The sequence below is a fragment of the Protopterus annectens genome, chromosome 10.part0 (genome assembly GCF_019279795.1).
Source record: "Protopterus annectens isolate FY-2018-M chromosome 10.part0, PAN1.0, whole genome shotgun sequence".
Classification (NCBI taxonomy): domain Eukaryota; kingdom Metazoa; phylum Chordata; order Ceratodontiformes; family Protopteridae; genus Protopterus; species Protopterus annectens.
This window is the reverse complement of record NC_056744.1, coordinates 1,765,840,714-1,765,861,332: the sequence shown is the minus strand read 5'-3', so window position 1 is coordinate 1,765,861,332 and position 20,619 is coordinate 1,765,840,714. Positions and strand designations below refer to the sequence as shown.

At 40.1% G+C, this 20,619-nt stretch overlaps 1 protein-coding gene across 2 annotated transcripts in view; it reads right to left on the bottom strand.

Annotated features, from left to right (window-relative positions):
* The window catches only part of LOC122814000 (arginine--tRNA ligase, cytoplasmic-like), a 641,564-nt gene that overhangs the window by 250,540 nt on the left and 370,405 nt on the right, over window positions 1-20,619 (bottom strand). For both annotated transcript variants that reach the window (XM_044086583.1, XM_044086582.1), the window contains exon 3: window positions 6,296-6,404. In XM_044086583.1, the coding sequence (XP_043942518.1) occupies window positions 6,296-6,404 (109 nt within the window). The remainder of the gene's footprint in view (window positions 1-6,295; window positions 6,405-20,619) is intronic.

The window sequence follows — 20,619 nt, the reverse complement described above, 5'->3', positions numbered from 1 at the left end:
TACTGACTCCAGACTCTATAGGCCAACATACTTGATTATTATTGTAGATATTAAAAATCTCATTTTATTTATTTATTTTACATTTGTTAACCGGGAAAGTCCACTGGACACATGACCATTTTCAGTAGCAGCCCAAGGAGAAAAGCTCCACAATTAACAACAACAAGAACAAGTGTGATATACAATAAACAAAACGGTTATGGGAAATACAATGCACAGTTTAAAAAAAAAAAAACTATTTTGACATTTGCATAGAAGAAAGACATATACAAGTTGATATGACAGCAAGAACAAATGTGGAACACAGTAACAACATAATTACAACAAATAATTATTCATTATACAAAATACTTATGGATTTACAGAGAAGGAAAATGAATTTGAATGGATACACGTTGAGAAGATATGTAATTTCAGATTATAGGAAAATGTAATTATGCCGAGCATGGAGATGTAACAGATACAGGTTTTAGGCCTAATTTACCAAGAAAATAGGTGTTAACCATCATGTACTGATTAGTGGACAGTGACGATTAAGAAGAAGAGCTAGCCTGGATCAGTACAGGAACAAAGCCAAGTTGAATTAAATTTAGTTATTAGTGAGTTTTTAAACTGTGGCAAGGTTATGATGGAAGACGTGTGTAGACAGCGAGTTCCATATTTTGGATTTCAAATTAGAGAAGAGCGACTCCCCTGTTGTGCTGTAGGGTTTGGTTACCTCAAGAAGGAATTTATTGTTAGAGCAGAGTCCTGTTAGAATTTGGTTTAAGTAGGTTTTGCAGTGAAGGGGTTTTCTCAGGATAGTGCAGAATTTTATGAGCTAGTATGAGTGGATTGTACTGTAAGAGTTGTGGGAATTCTAGCCAGTTAAGCTGCTTTAAACCTATGCAGTGGTGAGTTTTATATGGGGAGTAAGAGGCAAACCTGGTGATTTTGTTGTAGCAGGATTCTAGTTTTGCAAACTCAGTCTTTCTGAGATTGATAAGTATAGGAGACGCATACAGTAGGGTGGAGAGGAGATGGGTACATGCTATTGTGGCTTTTGAGTGTTTGGTATGATACTGTCTAATCCTATAGAGGGTACCCAGTTTCTTGTGTACTTTCTTAATAGTGTGGGCTACATGAGTATCAAATCTCAAATTATTGTTAATCTCAATACTGAGAAGTTTTGTATGAGCTGAGGGAGAAACAATGGTTTTATTACTGGATGTAATATTAAAGGTGGTGTCTGAGGGGGTGGATCTGGTTGGTTTGAAAAAAAGTAGTTTTCTTTTGCTAGGATTCAAAATTAGTTGGCTGTTGGGATAGAAATGTTTCAACTGGTAGGAAGGATAGTTAAGTTAGTGATTAGAGTTCACATAGGGAAGAAGCCGCACAGATTAGTGTGGAATAATTTGCATATTGTATAACTGTTGCATACAAAGTGGAAGTGTGGAGGTTATTAGCGTACAGAGAGAAAAGTAACGGGTCTAAAAATGGAGGCTTGTGGCACACCAAGAGTGACTGGAAGCAGTGGGAAAATTTCGTGTTGCCACAATACAGCTTGTTGGAGGCTGGCTAAGTAGCTTTGGAACCAGGATAAAGTGGAGCCTCTAAGGCCAATATCAGAGAGAGTTTTGATGAGTGCACTGTGTCTGGCCATGTCAAAGGCTTTTGACAGGTCGAGGAAGGTGGCAGATACAAATTTACCACTATTTCTGTGGTAGTTAGCTGTACTGGTGAAGGACATTAGAGCTGTGGTTGTACTGTGAAAGGGATGAAAGCCATGTTGAGTAGCTAATAGGAGTTTGTGGGTATGCAAATAGTCCATGAACTGAATATGTATACATCTCTCAAGGATTTTGGCTAAAGGGGATAGGATAGCCATTGGGCGGTAGTTTGTCAGTTTTGTGGAATTCCCACCTTTACCAAAAGGGATAATATGAGGTATTTCCAAATTTCAGGGACAAGGACTTCAGTCAGGGATCTGTTAATGAGAATGGAAATAGGGTAGGCTAAGGCATCGGCTGTTACTTGTAGAAATTCAGCTGGTAATTTGTCAGATGCTAGTGTAGTGGGCTTAAGCTTTTTAAGCTATTTTCTAATTCTGTCAGTAGAGATGGGCTGGAAGTGGAATAAGTTGTTATTGCTATGCGATTTATAGGCTTTTTCAGGGGGGTGGGGTTGTTAGAGATCTTTTGTTAACTGGACAGAGCAAGAATCAGGTCAGTAAATAATTTGTTAAATTGTGTTGCTATGGTTTCTGATGTGTGTTCAGAGGTAGCGGAGGGAGTACTACTTTTACTTTGTTAATGGCTGCACAGAATTTTTGAGAATTGTGCTGATGCTTTATTTGTAGATTATGGTAGTAGTTAGTTTTTCTCAAGTTTTACTAGTTTTTTAGCTTTATTTCTGAGCTCCTTGTAGATTTGTTTAGTGGTTTGGGATCTGATTTTGTGCCAGTGTACCCTGGCTTTGAGGAGGGATCTGGTTTCCTTACTTAGCCAATGTGCACTGGTAACTTTGATCCTGATGGTTCTAGGAGGGGCATGGAGATTGAGGATCTTTAGAAAGGTAGAATTAATATATTTGATGGCCTCAATTAAGTCAAGATGTTTTAATGGTGTCCAATTACATCATCTGAAGTCTGTAATAAGGTTGTTTTCATTAAGACTATTTTTATTTCTAATATGTTGGTAGACAGTTCTTTTCTTGTAATGGAAATGTTGTCTAAGCAGAACGGTTGGTAGATGGTCACTTAGGCCATGAGGTAGGCAACCTGCATGACAGGGGTGGACTGGTCTGTTAGTATCCAGTAAAGGACAGACTTCCTGTTTGTAGATTTGTTGGCTCTGGTTGGAGTTTTTATGGTTTGTGTAAAACCATGAAGGTTAATATGGTTAGAGGGGGCATGAGAGTTGCGTGTTAGCCTTTCAGTACTAAAAATCACCCGTGATAATGGTTTCATGTTGGAGTGATATGGTTAGAGGGGGCATGAAAGCTGCATGTTAGCCATCAGTATTAAAATCACCCGTGATGATGGTTTCATGTTGGAGTGATGCGCAGCACCAATGGAGTATGTTTTCAAGTGTCTGTATTGTTTCCGGATGGTATATAGCATCCAATTATATTTATTAGTTTGTTTGAGTTGAGTTATAGTTGGGCAAAAAGTGTTTCTGCTTTGTCTGGATTAGGATGTTTTATATTTAAAGTCTCTACTGTAAGATGATTTTGACATAGTATGGAAACGCCACCACCTTTCATGTCAATTCTATCCTTTCTTAAAATGGAATATCCTGGTGGAATAATTTCCTTATCTGTGATGTGTGGTTTAAGCCATGTCTCTGTTTAACAACTATGTCTGGAGTGTATAGTGCTAGATAAGCATGCAGGTTGTGAATTTTATTGGTGATGATTCTAATATTAATGTTAAATAAGAGTAGGTTTGTTGATTTTCTTGGGAGAAGTAAGTTGATGGGGAGGTTGGGAATTTGGGAGGTGGGGATATTTAAGGAAGTTGCTGGACCAGGGTTAGAATGGATGTCACCACAGCAGCATAGCTTGGAGGCTAGGTGGACAATTGTCTTCTGTAATTTTATTTTGTCTCTCTCATACTGTTGGGAGAGTGTGGGTGTGTGGTAATAAGGTAGCAATATAAAAGGCGCATAGTCAATGGGACAAGAATTGAAAACAGCAGAAGAGATAGTTATGTGGTGAATGTTAGGGTAAACAGGTATCTGTAGTGCAATGGGGAGGAAATTCTAGTAGGTGGGTGTGGTATGAGGACAGGAGGGCAAGAATCCATAAAGTGATTAGAGAAGCTATGTGAAGTAATAGCATGTTGTGATAACTGTACATCATATAGCAGAACCCACAGTTAAGTGGTGAAGAGGAGGTAGGTGGAAGTGTGCTGGGAGAGTGAGAGTGAAGAGGGATGATACTAGTGGTAAGGATAGGGAAGGAGGTCAGAAAGGTTAGTGTTACTAATGAAGTAAGAAGATGGTTGTGTGTGGGCAGGGTCAAGTATGTTAGATGGTAGGAGTCTGTATCTTGATTGGGTCGAGGAGCGGGTAGGGTGTGACTTGTATCAAATAAGAATAGTGATTGTGGGGGTTGGTAGTGGCAGAGCCAAGAGCCAGGGATCCTAAGAAAAAACAATCAGTATCAATAGGTAAAAAAAACCTCTTATAATCTATATGGTACACTAGAATGTATCGCTAGTGCCAGGAATTATGTATTTATTCAAAGTGGGGTGGGCAGTGTAAAAACATCAAGTGGGATGCCTTTGGGTGTGCTCTGGGATCAGAACACTAATGCAGGCTAACATTGGGCTGAGCACAGGTTAGAATGCATCATTGGGATAGCCTAGTAGTAAACAGTAGAGTTTGTGGGGCAGGTGTGATATAAAAGCAGGTGGTTTGGTATTAGAGCACCTGTGTCCTATGTGCATGCCTCAGCAGACCAGCAAGGTAAGTTTAAATTAATATTGAAGAGGTGAGTTAAACAAATGCAGTTTAAATATAAGAGCACATTGCTCAGAGTACATACAACAATTGCAAGGCTGGCAGGGCAGTCATCTCGATGCAGGGAATAGTTATTATTTTTGCTTGTATCACAGTTGGTTGAAGGTAGTTCTGTATGTCAGCATGAAGAGGGGCTAAGATGCTGAAAAAAAAGAGAAAAAAAAAAAACAAATAGAAGTTAGGGGTATGCTAGTGGAGAAAGAGAAATGGCAGGGGATGTAGATGGCAGTCTGAGGGGCCTGCATGTGGAAGAAGATGAGTGGAAGTGTGTGGAATAGCATCTTAGATTAAAAGTCTCATCAGGCTAGCTAGACTGTAGTTTAGTTTTGTAATAGGTAGATCCTGTCAAAAGAACCTGGTAAATTATTCAAAAGAGTAACACAAGCTGTTGACAGTGGTCACACTGTACACACAGCCCAACTTGATTTGGCCAAGGCATTTGACATCACCCATGCTAGCATAATTAATAAACTAAATGCATTCCACAGACAGTATGTTGTAAGATGGGTAACTGGCTAAATGACAGAGCACCCACATGGTGCCTGTGGCAAGGGCAGCATCAGACAATGGGAAGGTGACCAGTGGTATCCCTCGGGGATCAGTGTTGGCACCAGTTTTCTTCACTATTTACTTCTCTGACCTACAGACTAAAACAAGCTCTGTGTTTAACTAAGTCTGTGAATGATTGCAAACTGGGTATAAATATCGAATCCCTTTCTGAACCAGAGAACCTCCAGCAGGAACTTACACTTATAAATACTTGGGTGAGTGAAAATGGCATTGGTTTGAAAATGAAAATGTACTTAGAAACTGTGGAAATTGGGTTGATAATTCCCTCTGCTCTGATCTCAAAGTAACAACAGTTGTCAGGAAATCCTTCTACATGGCATGGCTGAATGACAAGGGAATATCACCCGGATCCAAAGGTGCTATTACCCCCTTGTGTTCAGCACTAATCAGACCAATTATAAAATACAACATCCCTTTGGGATGTACCTCACCAAACATACCAAAGAACTGGAAAGACACCAGAAGTTCCTAGCAAAGAAGATGATGGGCTTAAAAATCCCTAAGCTACCAGAAAAGACTAGAAGCACTGTCAGTCTTTTCCAATGCTTTATAGCCTCCTCAGAGGAGACATGTGCCTTACCTTTGATGTAGTCCAGGATCTCTTGTACCTTCACAAATCAATCAGTCCCACAAATACCAGAACAAGGGATCTAAACCTGCTTCATCAGATCAATAAGACAAAGTGGAGAGAGAGACTCATTATTCAGGGTCTCTCTCACCTCCAGAAGAGACTTCACCAGCAGATAAAGCAGTGTGATACCCTGTCTTCCTTTAAACAGGACCTGGTAATTGAATGGGTGTTCATAACTTTATCAAGGACTTGACTAGCCTAGACCTCCCTGAGAGGGGAAGCACAGTCTAAGGTGGGAGCTGGCATCCTGTAATGATCACATGACTCAGTAACCTTGTACTTCCTACTATGACTGATTGCTATGATGTCTGCAAGATTCAAACAACCACCACTGAATGCTTTCAGCTGCAAGTGCTAGAGGTTTCTAAAGTTCACATTTGGATAAAGAGCACATGCAAGCTGCATTCAGAAAACACAGGAATTCTACTCAGAGTACATAAACAAGAGAAGAAGAAATGAAATGCCTTGTTGGCATATTTATGCTGTAACTCTATTTACAGTTAGGTAATCTTCCCATTGTAATGCTTAATCACCAGTCATCTGACAGTCCGTATAAAAGGTTCAATACATTCTCAACAGTAAGTAACAATACCTTGTGATACAATTTCTGCCTTCTCAATCAAACTGTTTTCAGGAAGATTTTGGACAATCTTTTTGGCAATGTCCTTTGGATTTATATTTTTTTCCTTAAATTTCAGGCTCTGTAAAATAAAACATAACACTGAATCCCAGAGAAGAAGCTATCCCAAGCATATTTACTAGTGTTTGTTCATAACATGTCCTGATCTAAAAAAATATATATGCACCATTCTTTCCTTGTTCTAAGAATGAGCACCAGATAGACTACATGTATTATTACTGTCGTTAGTTTTATTTATGTTTTGTTAACTGGGTTTTCCAACTAGTTTTTTGGATTATATTCGGTAGATACCTAGGGAGCAAAGCTACAAAAGAATATGTATTCTAATACAATAACTTGGTTTATTTAAAACATCTCCACATACAGAAGATACTATGCAAAATACACAAACATTGCTATGAGGTCAGAGCAAACAGTTCAGGCAATCTGCCACACTATTAATTACTTTAGAGTTTTACCATGCAGGGACATAGCTAGCCATTTTAGCCACATTCTGTGAAAGCAGGTAAGCATAAAAAAACACTGGCAGTATTTAGTGCTTTACATAAGAGAAAAGCATTTTTGAATACTTTAAATGGTGTGATATATAGAGAACACAAACTGTAGCTGTCATACAGAATTGTAATGCATTTTGTAAAACTTCAGGTACATGCAATTGGTAAGAGTCACAAAAGCAAGCAAGTCAACTGTGATGGTTGGTATGAAAGAAGTGATGAGAGAGGGATGAAGGGAAAAGCTAAAAACTGGATTTGTGGAGGTGGAAAAGTAAACTTAATTAGTCGCCCTCTGGACCATTATGTCTTTGTTATCTCATTGCTGTTATTGACCCCTGAGTTGGCAAGGAAGGAAATACATCAGCCCTCCTTCCTGAAGAAGAATTCTAAGAGAATAAACGCTTACTTGAAACTTTCATCAGTCATGGTTGGCAAAACGGGAGGAACTAACACCTTCAAACCTGTGTAACCTTCAAACACATCACTTATGGCTGCTGAGTCCTGGAAAGTGCAACTGGCCACATTAACTGTAGCTGTATGTAATTTAGATAAAAAAATGCTGGAAACGCACTGTAAAAATTTAGCAAGCAGCGGTACACATCTACAAAAATAGCACTATTTAATTCTTCCAATATACGAGACTTGGAATCTAACATGTCTGATGCTGGTGAGAGACTAAACATTAGGACCAATACCACAAGAACAATTTGTGATTCTCTGGCCTCCAGGAGGGGAAGGAAAGCAGGTAAACATACACTTCCTGGAAACTGTGGCTTCCTGTACTGTTCTGCCAGAGAATACTTAACATAGAGGATTACGACTGGTTCACTGATCATAACCTGCTTATTACATGTTTGAGACATGGATGCCAAGAAATTCTCCTTGAGAGTGAAGCACGGGAGGTGAATTTTGGCATCTGTGATGAGAACACAGTTGAGGGCTATGATCGATGTCGTTGTTGCGTCTTTCAGCTTTTCCCGGTTAGGGGTCGCCACAGTGGAACTCCGGTCCGCTAATGATTGGCAGTAGATTTTTATGTGCCGAGTTGCCAGCCCTGACGCACAACCTTCAACGAAGGTACACCCATTCATGCACGTCTCCACACAAACGAAGCTCTAGCTGAGAATCGAACAGGACAATGTCTTACTGTGAAGCGACAATGCTACCGCAGCACCACCACCGCATTCTGAGATGATCATAATTCTTTGTAGTACATGGAGCTTTAACTGCTCCACGTACTACTAGTTATGGGGAAACTTGCAAAGGTTTTGTTGGCTTTCAGAGCCATAACACTTAATGGATGCTGTCAGAAAGGCAGTGTAATGCCGTATGTCATGTTTACACTTGCTTTAAATGCCTCTCCACTGTCCATATTTTCACAGAATATCCAGACTATTGCTTCTTATTTTGGTTTGTTCTTCATAAAATCTGTGATTTTTTTCTGGCAAACCACTAAGGACTGAAGCCACTAAATAACACACTGAAGTTGATCATTACAGGAACTTAGTGACATGTTACTGGAACGGACGAGAGGCAGAAACTTTTTTTTCTTTTTCTGCTGCTGTCATTTGCTAGTCAGTACAGGCAGATTTTACTGCCTAGTGCGGGACCAAACCTTAATAACTTCCATAGGGGTTGCTTAACATTTGTTAAGGTCAAGTCACTTGTCATTCTGGCACTTAACTGGTTTCTTTTTCTGAATATTCTGGAGCATTTCTCCCCGGGCCTCCACTGAAAACAGGATCTGTGGAACCTAGTCGGACATTCCCGGTCAACAAATGTTAAATAAAAAAATAAATAAAAAATAAAATATCGGAGCATAATCAGTGTTGCTCAGGGCTCTTATTTCCAAACCAGCCAGGCCCATCTCCCCTGCTAACACAGTATTAAGTTTTTTATCATTCAAGGGCAAAATGCTGGCTTTACATTATGTGTGGTTAAGGCAGCTCCTCCAGCATAAAAGCAGGATGATCTGAATTGATGATGACTATTAATTGACTATCACAAAAACATAAAAATTAATTTCTCTCCTGTGATTTCTCATGCAAAATTGTGTGACTTGCCTCTTGTGTGTATCCCATCAAATTTCACCTCTTGTTGTGGTTGTTCTTCTTTCGGCTTTTCTGGTTAGGGGTCGCCACAGAGGAACTCCGGTCTGCTAATGACTGGCAGTAGATTTTTATGGTGCCAAGGTGCCAGCTCAATGCCCAACCTTCAGTGAAGGCACGTCCTACGCATGTCTTTCGAACGCCACTCCACACAGAAGGCGCTCCAGCCGAGAATCGAACGGGAGACCCTCTTGCTGTGAGGCGACAACGCTACTGCTGCACCACCGCGGCTTACAAATTTCACTTCCTGTATAAAGGTGAAATGACTTTTACCCAAAATCTAGGGGTAGTGACAAGCATTTGTCAAAGGAGATAGATGGTAAGTGAGGGAGAACTGCAACAAATACTGGTACCCCACAAAACTGTTCTTCTACCAGCTAAATAGCAGACAGTCCAGAACAGAAAAAGGAAGACACAGAGACAAGATCTGTGGAAGTGTGCTGAAGGATATTTGTGATGTTTGCCTACCCTTTTCTCTTGCCTTCTCTTTTGGGCATGATCCTTAATCTCTATTGACCCTATGTGCCTCTGAGTGAGAATGAAATGGGACCATTGTCTGAGAATGTACTATACCACAATCAGTGCCTGTGGGGGTTTGAAGCCACAGAATGTGTGACACACACACACACACACACACACACACACACACACACATATGAAAATAAATATGTACATACCTTTAAATACAGACAGATATACTTAGTGGAATACTCACACCAAGACAGTCAGGAACACAAACATTTTCTGTAAAGGGTGGGTATAAAGTTAAAATCCACAAAGAAAACCCTTAGTTTTTAAACATCGATGGTTATTTTAACATGGGCATTAAAACTTGTAATTTTTTTGGGGCGGGGCTTCCATACCTGCTGACTATCTAGTTAATCACAACAGTGCCCATCTGTTCCCTACTGGTCAAGAGCCAACCATGGTACATTGAGCTAGGCTGCCATCATGGGACTTTATGATACTAAGCCTTATGTTCTTGTCCATTCAAAGGAGAGTTCCTGGGGTTGGATATGCCTTGGGAATAGTTTGGGTTTGTCATTTGCTTCAACAAGTGACACATCCCCCATAAAACCCACTTCCCTTTGGAACAGATGCCCTTACAGATTTTCCAGTCTCTCCTGAAAAATTCGTATGAAGTGCACATCCCGGATAGTCACCCCCTCCCCCTTTGAGAGGTGAGTCAGCATAGTACTTTCACTCCTCTACCAGCCCGATAGCTCCTTCAGTATCACAGACACTAATAGATGTCCAGATGTCTTAGTTACAGCCAGAACTTTATTCTTGTACATTATAACACTGATTCAGAATGCTGTGACACATCCACTCGGATTTTTCAAGCATGGTTTTCTCTTCAGTGATAACATACCCCAATGCCAACTGCAGTTTCTGCAGCAGAGATTGAAATGGTGTATGTTTAGTTTATGAGTTCATCAAAATATCTTGCTAATATTGTAAGGAGTCAATTACCTCTCTCTACATTTAATAACCAGCACAGGGAATCCTAATGCCGATCTGAGGTCAGCGATAAACAGTTGAAGCTTCTTTTGACACCAAGTCTCAAGTGGAATTCTGTTGTCTGAAAGGACATGGGTGACAAAAGGTATTTCATTTCTTTACCAAGGACTGTATTGAACATGGATTCCCATGATACTCTTGTTCTGAAATTTCAGTGTCCTAGTTAGATGGGGTTAACATGTGGTCAACATGAAAAGTACTGCTTGTTTTGACTGCGTATGAAATATTTCACTCAGTGTAATTTGTTGTATACACCACGTTATGGAAAATGCAAGACGGGTTTTCCTGTGTTTGCTACTGTTTCTTCCTAACCAGAGCATGCCTGCTGCATTGTAACTATACATTTTTTTCCCTTTCAGATTGACTTGGTTGCTTTTCACATGGCTGATATTTTTTTTTACAGTCCAGTTCATCAAAGGATACAATATTGTGACTATGCCTTGCTATGACTCAAAAATGCAACAAGAGTTTATGATGGCATCAAGTTTAGAGTCATTTGCAAACATGGTCAGACAAACACCCTTAACATTTGCTTTTGGCAGCTTAAAAGAAAATGGTAAACAGGAATGGCCAAGGACTGAATCTTGGGGTACACTGCTACTAGCAGGTCTTTTGGAGGACGAAGATCTACCCAACCTACTTTCCTGGATTCTGTATATCAGTCAGCTATCTATCCCATGAGTTACAGAAGGATTTTACAATTTTATGGGATAATTTAGCTATAATACCCAAGTGTATAAGGTCTAGTTATGTGGTGGTAGTAATTTATCCTCATTCAGAGCTTCAGTAAACTTCCTGAAGAAGATAACTACATTAAGTAGGCATCATCTTCCCTTGATGAATCCAAACTAGCTTGGATAGAGAGTCTGTAGATTATCTATGCACCTATTTTTTAATTCCATAATGATCTTTTCCATGGCCTTATAGCTGAGGCTGGTCAGGTTTATGGGTCTACTCAGGCCCACTGATGCCCCACCTTTGTGTATAGGGATGATTGCTGTCCTCCATTCATCCTGCTTAACGTCTGTAGGATGCTGATATTAAATAGCCTCTGTAGTGGTCTGACAAGTCCTGTTTCAGGCTAGCCAGTGGACAGCCTAATATGTTATCTGGCACCACAGAAGTATTGTTCATGGCCTTGTATAGTGCCTTGAGGACCTGTGCTTGGGAGATTTGGGTGGGGTGTCAATATGGGTATGTGATCTGGGAATATAGGAGGGAAGAAGGGGGAAATGTTTGAGATAGATTAGTCTGCTAATAGATTGGCGATGTCCTCGGGGTCCGACTATGTGATATTTACTATTAGCTCTGGGCACTGCTGGGCATTGTTTTTGAGGTTCCAACATAGTTGAAAAAGGCTTTGTCATTATTTTTATCTCATATCAAGCTTTAATTGATTTGATCAGGGTCCGGGGTTCCCTGTTAAAATTAGTGAAGCCACTTGGTTTTGTCATCCTAGTTAAACTTGTTTGTGCGTGCAATGAGTTTTTTTTTTTTTTCATTTACTTCAGACTCTGTTTATATATGGTTTCTACCATAGATTTTATTTTTAACTTTGGCAGTTTATTTACTTTGAAGGGGCAAACTGTGTCATATGTGGTTATTAGCATATATAATTGAATTTAGCAGTAAAGGATTCCAGATAAACAGTGAAATCCTCAAGTTGGAAGGGAATTTTGAATTTTACCAGATCATGACTCAGTTTTAGTAGATTAGCACTGCCATAATCTCTGAATATCAAAGTACTGGAAGATGCTTCAGGCTTATCGTGAATATGACAGATCTGTGGTCCAATTTGAACAGGGAGGAAGTGACAACTGATAGGTAGCAAAGCGGTCCCATACTGCAATGGCCCAAGCTGAGGATTTTATCACACCTGGCAAGGGCATGGACTAGTCAGTCAAGAGAGTTTGTATTCAAGAAGTCAAGAAATTTCTGGATATACATGTTTGAGGATAAGTCTCTTATTTAATGGAGTGGTAATTGAAGTCACTTAGGATAGTGGTGTCTGGCTTAAAGCATGGGGACTTACTACTATTTTAGTAGGAGGTATGTGCTGAAGGCCACATAGAGGGGCTATTATAGTTGGCTATGATATAAGGAGGTTTGTTGATAGTCTGTTGAATTTTGAAGAGCTGTAGGTCATTACCTTGCTAACAAGTTTAGACGTAATTCTTTTTAAGAGTATTGAGACACCACCAGCTTTAGTGCCTTCATCTAGTGTAGTATATTATTTATGGGTTGACAGTTTCCCAAGGGGGAAGTTGGCATAATGGTTACAGTACTTACCTTACAAACAGAAGGTGCAGGGTTTGATTCTCACATGAGGTAATTGGTTAGGTTTAAAATAACCCACAAATGTATTCTATGAACCTATGTGACAGGCATTGAAACCCTGCACTGATATAGTGCTCTCACTGGTTCATAGGTTGTTACTAAGCTAAGAACAACTAGGGACTTTCCAAGTTTAGCTCCACACCCCATGCCATTTGGGTCCCGAGTATCACGGGTGTCTATATAGGAGGGCATGTTAGTAGCAAGACAACTATGCATTTGCAGGGGGGGGGGTGTGAGTTAGGATACCCTTCTTATTGACAGCCTTTGCCCAGCTGGGATATGGGGCCAGATTGTGGGTAAATTTATCATTTCCCATACAGTTGTCAAGGTTTTTTTTAAATAAGGTCAGGGATAAACTCCGTTTTACATGGATGGGGAGCCTATTCCATAGTGGAGGGATCATTTGGGACACATATCTGTATCTTCAGCATGTTCTGTTTATGTCACAAATGAAAATAAGATCCCTAGATCTAGTGCTTCTGGATGTCACAAATGAAAATAAGATCCCTAGATCTAGTGCTTCTGGATGTCACAAATGAAAATAAGATCCCTAGATCTAGTGCTTCTGGATGTCACAAATGAAAATAAGATCCCTAGATCTAGTGCTTCTGGATGTCACAAATGAAAATAAGATCCCTAGATCTAGTGCTTCTGGATGTCACAAATGAAAATAAGATCCCTAGATCTAGTGCTTCTGGATGTCACAAATGAAAATAAGATCCCTAGATCTAGTGCTTCTGGATGTCACAAATGAAAATAACATCCCTAGATCTAGTGCTTCTGGATGTCACAAATGAAAATAACATCCCTAGATCTAGTGCTTCTGGATGTCACAAATGAAAATAAGATCCCTAGATCTAGTTCTTCTGGTGCCGTTTGTTTTGCACATATGCAACAGATCCATCAGGGCTGAGCCTGAAGAAATCCTGTAAACCAGGCAAAAATCTCCTTTTCGCAACCCCTAGGGGACTGAATATAGAGACACAGCCTTTGGGTGATCAGTGTAGTACAGGGTATTCATAACCTGAATGCTTCCGTGAGAAACATTTGTGGTCGTTCTAACTTTTACAAGTATCTGGTTAGATACATGCCAAAGGGAACATTTTATTCACGGATAGATCTGATAAGGGCCGAGTAGAGTGGTACTATAACTTCCCTGGACCTGAATGCCATACCCTTACATAAACTAAGTGACATAGAATGGTTTTCTTCATATTTTAGCTACACGTTGGTCAAATGCCACATTGATGTCTATATACTTTCCCAGATCCCTTACTAGAGGATTAACTCTTAGCTGTGTTTTACTTATGGGTTGACAGTTTCCCAATGGACATTATAATGCACTCTTTGGCATGGAGTTTTAGGCCATGACATTTGTACCACTCATTTGTTTGTGTTAAACCATCTTGCAAGATGTTGGCTGCATGGAAGGAATCTGCAATAGCTTCCAATTTACAGTCATCTGTGAACTTAGTAAGCCAGCGGCCTTGAACGTTAGACTTGACTTCTGAGAAGTAGATGCCAAAACAGGAGTGGTCCCATCACAGACCCCTGGGATACTCCTTTGGTGATCGATCTCTTGGTGGAGGTGGTCTCACCAATCCTAACTTATTGGTTCTTGTCTGCAAGCCAGCCAGCAATCCCGTACATTATGTAGGGATTTATTCCTAGCTCAGAGAGATTGTCAATACCGCCAGAGTGGGGTACTGGATCAAACGCCTTGACTGTGTCAAGATACGTAGTACGCACTGTTCTATTCTTGTCCATTGCCTTAGTGACCCTCACAAACAAGTCTACCATGTTTAGTAGGTGTGGCCTTCCCTTAAAGACAAATTGGGATGGGTCCAGTGTCTGAAGATCGCCAAAGTCCTTGTTTATCATTTTCATAATAAATTCGTCCCATGGCTTTGTATATTAAGCTTGTTAGACTGATGGCTCTGTAATTCCCTGCGTTGGTTGATGGTCCACCCTTGTGGAGGGGAATGTCTGTTGCAGACCGCCATTCACTTGGAACATAGCTTGTTTCAAGGATGCAGTTGAAGACTGTCTCAAGTGGTCCTTGTAGGTCATTTAGACTATAGAGGAAGCAACCAGGTATTTTTTTGGGACCCATGAAGGTAGTGTTCATGGCTTTAGCATATGCTGCCAGCTGCTGGTCCCTGCTAATAATTGGGGGTAGTATGTTGGAGGAGATTTCACCTGGTGGAGTGGTGGGGGGCTAAGTCTGAACTGAATTTAACAGCCAGTGGATTTGCTATGTCACCGTTCAGCACACTGCTGTGTTATTACTCTTAAGGTTCTGGACATAGTTGAAGAAGGCCTAGTGATTGCCCTTAGTCTGTGAGGTTATCCTGACCTCATATATGGCCTTGATGGACTTAGACTTCTTATTTTCTTGTTTAATTGTATACGAGAGCTTTTGTTTTTAAGGGATTTGCTCTTCCTGATTTTGGCCTTGATTTTTTTTTTAAGTACAGGAAGTTTTGTTCTTGTGAGTTTGAGGCAGTGTAAATTTCCCAGTCTATGGAGGGGTAATGTTACCCATGAATAGGGTGTTTGGATGAATGGTGAGTACATCTAGTAGGTTTAGGTAAGAGTTGTGAGATTCTAGGGGCATAGATGGTGACCTATAACTAGGCATAATATGGCAAGGGACCTTATCTATCGTGTGTTCCACATAGATGAGCTCTATGATTTAATCCTGTTTAACCAACCTGAAGGTACGTTTGTTGTTAATGAAGATCAAGAAACCACCACCTTTGGCCTCAGTCTGTGTTGTTGTTGGTCTAAATGTGTGGAAGGCTTTAAACCAAGTTACAGTCATGGTATAGATGTCTACATTCTTCAGAATGAGAAAGGGTGTGGAGTTTTTTTGTTTACACACCTAGCACTGAGCAGTAACACCTGGTATTGAACCAGATCTCAGCAATAATGCATGTACCGATGTTTTCCAATGGCAAGAAATTTCTGCAAGAAATATATTTTTTGTAAAAGTTATGCCTTTATTTTATCCAGGTTCTGTTTAATTATAGTGGAAGCTTTAAGAGACAGGTATTGCCTAACAAATGGCAGTGTGGGGCAGGACGAGGATTTAGCCTTGGGAAAATAGGTGAAGTCCATCTTTGGCAAAGCAGTTAGGACTGTCTACCATCTCCTCCCAGGCTGAAGTATATTGCACACCCTTTGAATAACACTAGAGACCAAGTCAATTGTTGAAGTCACTAATCATCTGCCCCTGTTGCAGTATCATTCTTGGTGATGGCAGAATGCTGCTCAGGGCTATATTTATACCTGCCTCACTCACATATTCTGGGAGCTCCATCACATCTCTCTTCATCAAGTCACTTACACCCACATGCACTGTGACCATGTTATACGCATACCTGTGGTGCATAAGCAAATGACTTGGACCCTCTCCTTGCACAGGCTGATGAGTGGTGACTATAAAGAATTCTAGAACTATATTAAGATTGCGTGGATGCTGGCCTTGTAGGGCTTTAACCCAAGACAATGCGACTCTTGGATGTATGTTTCATTATGGGCACGGCCTATATTTTGTGTTTGGTAGGTTGCTGATGGCGCTTCCTTGTTGAGTTACATTTAGAAGGCCTTTGTGGTTTAGGTAGGTTACTTTAAAGAACCTCAACATATGTACATCTATGTGTTTATTCTATACTGTGCGCGTGTCTGGTTTAGTGTGGTATTTTGTGGTACTAGTAACCTTTTTGTTGTTTATATATATATATATATATATATATATATATATATATATATATATATATATATATATATATTAGTGTCTACATGTGAGAGCTTTGCTTTAAAGTAGTGGGTGCTTTTCAATAAACATGAGACAATTAATACAGTCTCTTAAGATGCCCATTTCAGTGAAGCTGGCTACAGAGATGGTTGGAAAGTGTAGATCCATGGTTCAAGTTGCTCATTAATGGGGAATGAAGGGGAAGTATTGCATAAGAGGTTAACAGTTGATTTACTAGAGTGCTGTCTAAAATAAAAAGTCTAGGTTTACACATGGAAAACAATGTGCCTCATTTTGCAACTATTAACCGTTAAGTATACTAGGAATTTGTGGAGTAGGTGATACAGAGAAAGTTAAAGTTCTAAGTGCCTGTGTCTGTACAGTGCACGTTTAAACGTGATGGTGTGATGAGTAGTTTGCACAAACATGGGTAGCATATAATAAGAGGAACAGCTACAAAGATTCAAATGAGTCTACTGGCCAATAGTGAAGTAGCATAATTCAAAGTTTCACAGCAATGAGAGATCTACAAATGGCTAGGGTCTTTCTTTGTTCTCACTGGAGTACATACAAAGGTAAATCTCAGTTAGATTACTAATAAGTACCAAGCAATTACACAGCTACCACAGTAACTCTTAAGAGTGCAAAATGCACCTAAGTCCAGTGTTTCAGTGCTAGTATTTTAGTCAGAACAGGGGGAAGTTGTCACTGCCAGTAGCGTGATAGCTTAGTGTGTAGCAGCTCTGAGCAAATGAGTACAATGCTTCACAAAAACAAACAACATACAACAATGCAGAAAAGGTAAAAATATTCAAACAAGCCCACCGGCCAACAGCAAACTAACATACTTTCAGGTTTGACAGCAATCAGAGGCCTACAAATGGTTAGGTTCTTTTTCCACTCCCTCTAGAGTGCAACCCAAGTCAAGTCTTACTATGAATGCTAGTAAGTGCCCAGATAAGTACACAGCTGTCAGACTAACTCAGTAAGAATACACAGTGTTCTTTATCCCAGGTGTTTCAAAACTAGCATTTTAATCCAATCTGGTAGAAGATTGTCACAATCATTAGCATGGCTGTTGGCATGTAGCACTTTTGAGATTTAATTTGGTGCAGAATAGTACAATTTCAAAAATAAATAAGAAACAACCATACACAGCAGACATGGTGGGATGGATGACTTCAATCCACTTGCACAATGTTAAGAGCACAATTTTGATGCTGTCAGCAACAGACTATAAAACATTGCTGCAAGCTGCTGGAAAGAATGTGAACACTTGTATGTGGTACTAAGACATGGCTTGTCTGGACCTGAATGAGTGTGTGTACTTACATGTGGTACTATGACGGGGTTTGCCTGGACCTATACAGAGTGAAGAACACTCTACAATAACAGGTATTTTAAGATCTCACTGGCAAACCAGACCATCTGATATTACACTGCTGTAGCATATACATACCTTATTTTAGTTTGATTAAAGGCAGATCATCCATTGACCACTGACAGTCTCAGAGTTTCTGGAATAGGCAGAAGGAAAAGGCAAAAATTGTATTTATAGACATTCTGAAAGCCTTTGACTGTGTCTCATGGGGCTTTAAGATAATGTGATGGAAGCCATTAGAAATGGCAGGTAGCCGATTGAAGGTTGTGAAAGCCATTTATAGGGCCTAAAGTTGTGACTATACATGACTAGTGGACATATAGAAGAAAGTGTTAGAAACAGAAACTTAACATGGTTGTCCATTGTCACCAGGATTATTTTTGATGGTCATTGAACGCTTGTTGCAGAGAGTAAGGGAAAGCTGGATAAGGCAGAGCAGTAGCAGGAAAAGGAGTGGTATTTGTGTGCACATTACTGCAGGATACTGCTGTGGAACTTCTGGGAATACTGGAGATGTTTGGTAGTCTGTCAGGATATCACTGCCACCCTTAAAAAGTCTGTGGTGAATAGAACTGGACATAAACAGATGGAGATTTGTTCTACACCTGCTGAAACGATGGAAGGAGAAGAACTTGGGGCTTAAAGTGTACATAATGGTTGCGGAGATTAGAAACAAGGCTTGGTCAGATCTGAAGGCAAAGATGGGGAAAATGTTAGACACAGATACATTTGCTACACTTAGGGGGTAAAGCAGAAATAGTTTGTACAGTGATTCGTCAGCATGTAGTTTAATGTGGATGGCATATGCAAATCAGTCCTGTAAATAAGATGATAGAGATCCAACTAGACTGTGACACGTACATGTGGAAAAGTAAAATCCCAAAGGATAGACTTAGGGATCAATGGAAAGATGGAAGATGCCGCATGCCAGATTTCAGGTGATATGTGGCAACTATAAATATTTTGCAAAGGCTGAGAGACACAGTAAATGAAAATTTGGCACTGGCTGCCTGCGAAAAGAGCTGGAAGGCTGGAAATAAAAGACAGTGAACAAGGTAGAAGATGGCACAGCCAAGGTGATTAATGGGCTGCCGGGGTGTCAGCTGTAGTTCAAAGATGAAGGTAACACAAGTATTATGGCTCTGTGATGCAGCTTTCCTAAGGAGTTGCAGGGAAGGCTGGGAATTTGGGAAGAAAAAGGTACAAGAAAGATAAGGGATTTAAGACATAAAATCGCTAAATGAATGGTTAGGTTGTTCCTTTCTCAAACAGTAATATAATTTACAGAAAGGAGACTGGCTACTATATCCGTGGCTTCTTAGTGCTAGTAACTTACTGGACTCCCAACAGCCAACATAAGAACAAGGAAATATAATACAGATACAGGAGGAGAAATAGTGAAATATGAGGTTGGCTTAGCTTATGGATAAAAACCGGGGTCAGGTATAAAAGGGAAGAAATGGAATCATCTACAGCCAACATAAGAACAAGGAGAAGTGTAATACAGATACAGCAGGGGAAATAGTAAAATATGAGGTAGGCTTAGCTTATGGATAAAAACTGGGATCAGGTATAAAAGGGAAGAACTGGAATCATCTACAGGCAGTTGGATGAGCGTGAACATGAGTGTCCTTTTGGTATGCTGAGGGATCAACCAAAAGAAAGTGTGTTGGAAGAAAAATGGGAAGGAACTCCAATAGTAGTAGGGTTAAATGTTTAATGTTATCACACTCCACAAACATTTGTTTGTGGACTGTGACAACATTAAACATTTATTCCTACTACTTCAGGAGTTCCTTCCCATTTTTCTTCCAACACACTTTCTTTTGATTAGTGGTTCTGCAGTATGCGTTTGCTGCCATTTCTTTCACTGGTTTAAGCCGAGAGATTAGTGCAGTAAAGAGAATGATTTGGGAGAAGAATGGTTCTGGAAAGGATTAGTGGTAAAGATAAACATGTTACAATAGGTTGGTCTTGTTGATGAACAGCATACAACAGTGCACAGGGGGTACAGAACCCCTCTAAGGATGCACAAAGAAGGATGGTATCCATTCACAGACTGTTGGAGTCACAGAGGAAAATGCTGATCAGATACATATGTGGTGGACATACAGGAAGGCTGTACCATAACTGGGGAGGGGGGATGACATCTGGAGCAAATTACTAAGGAAGAATATACCACACTGGTGTGACATATGCCTTTTGGGGTTTGCAAGGGGAAGGGATTGTCCAGAGATAAAATACTAGAACTTCAGCCAATCACTGCAGAAGAAAGGTAGGTGACAACTAAGGCTTGGAAATGGAGGGTTTGGAAGTTTATACAAAAGAAGGAGCAAGGATCTGGATGCAAAATTTATGGAGGAGATGTGCACAATGGATGACAAGAGTTATGGGCAGACTGATCAAAGAAGCAAAAGTGATGAAAGGGGTGAAATTGGAGCCGTAGTGGATAATGAGTCCTACATCTCAAATTACAGGGGCATGTGGTTACTCATGATGTGAGAAGTATGCAAACAATATTTGTTCTTCTCAAATAATATGTAGGCACTGGATATTTACACTACATGTATTATGGCAAATATGATGTATAATATAGGTTCATAGGTTCATACTAGGCTATCTGCCCTAGGGCATTTATAAGCCTAGCCAGAATGTGTTTGGCTTTCGCCACCCAT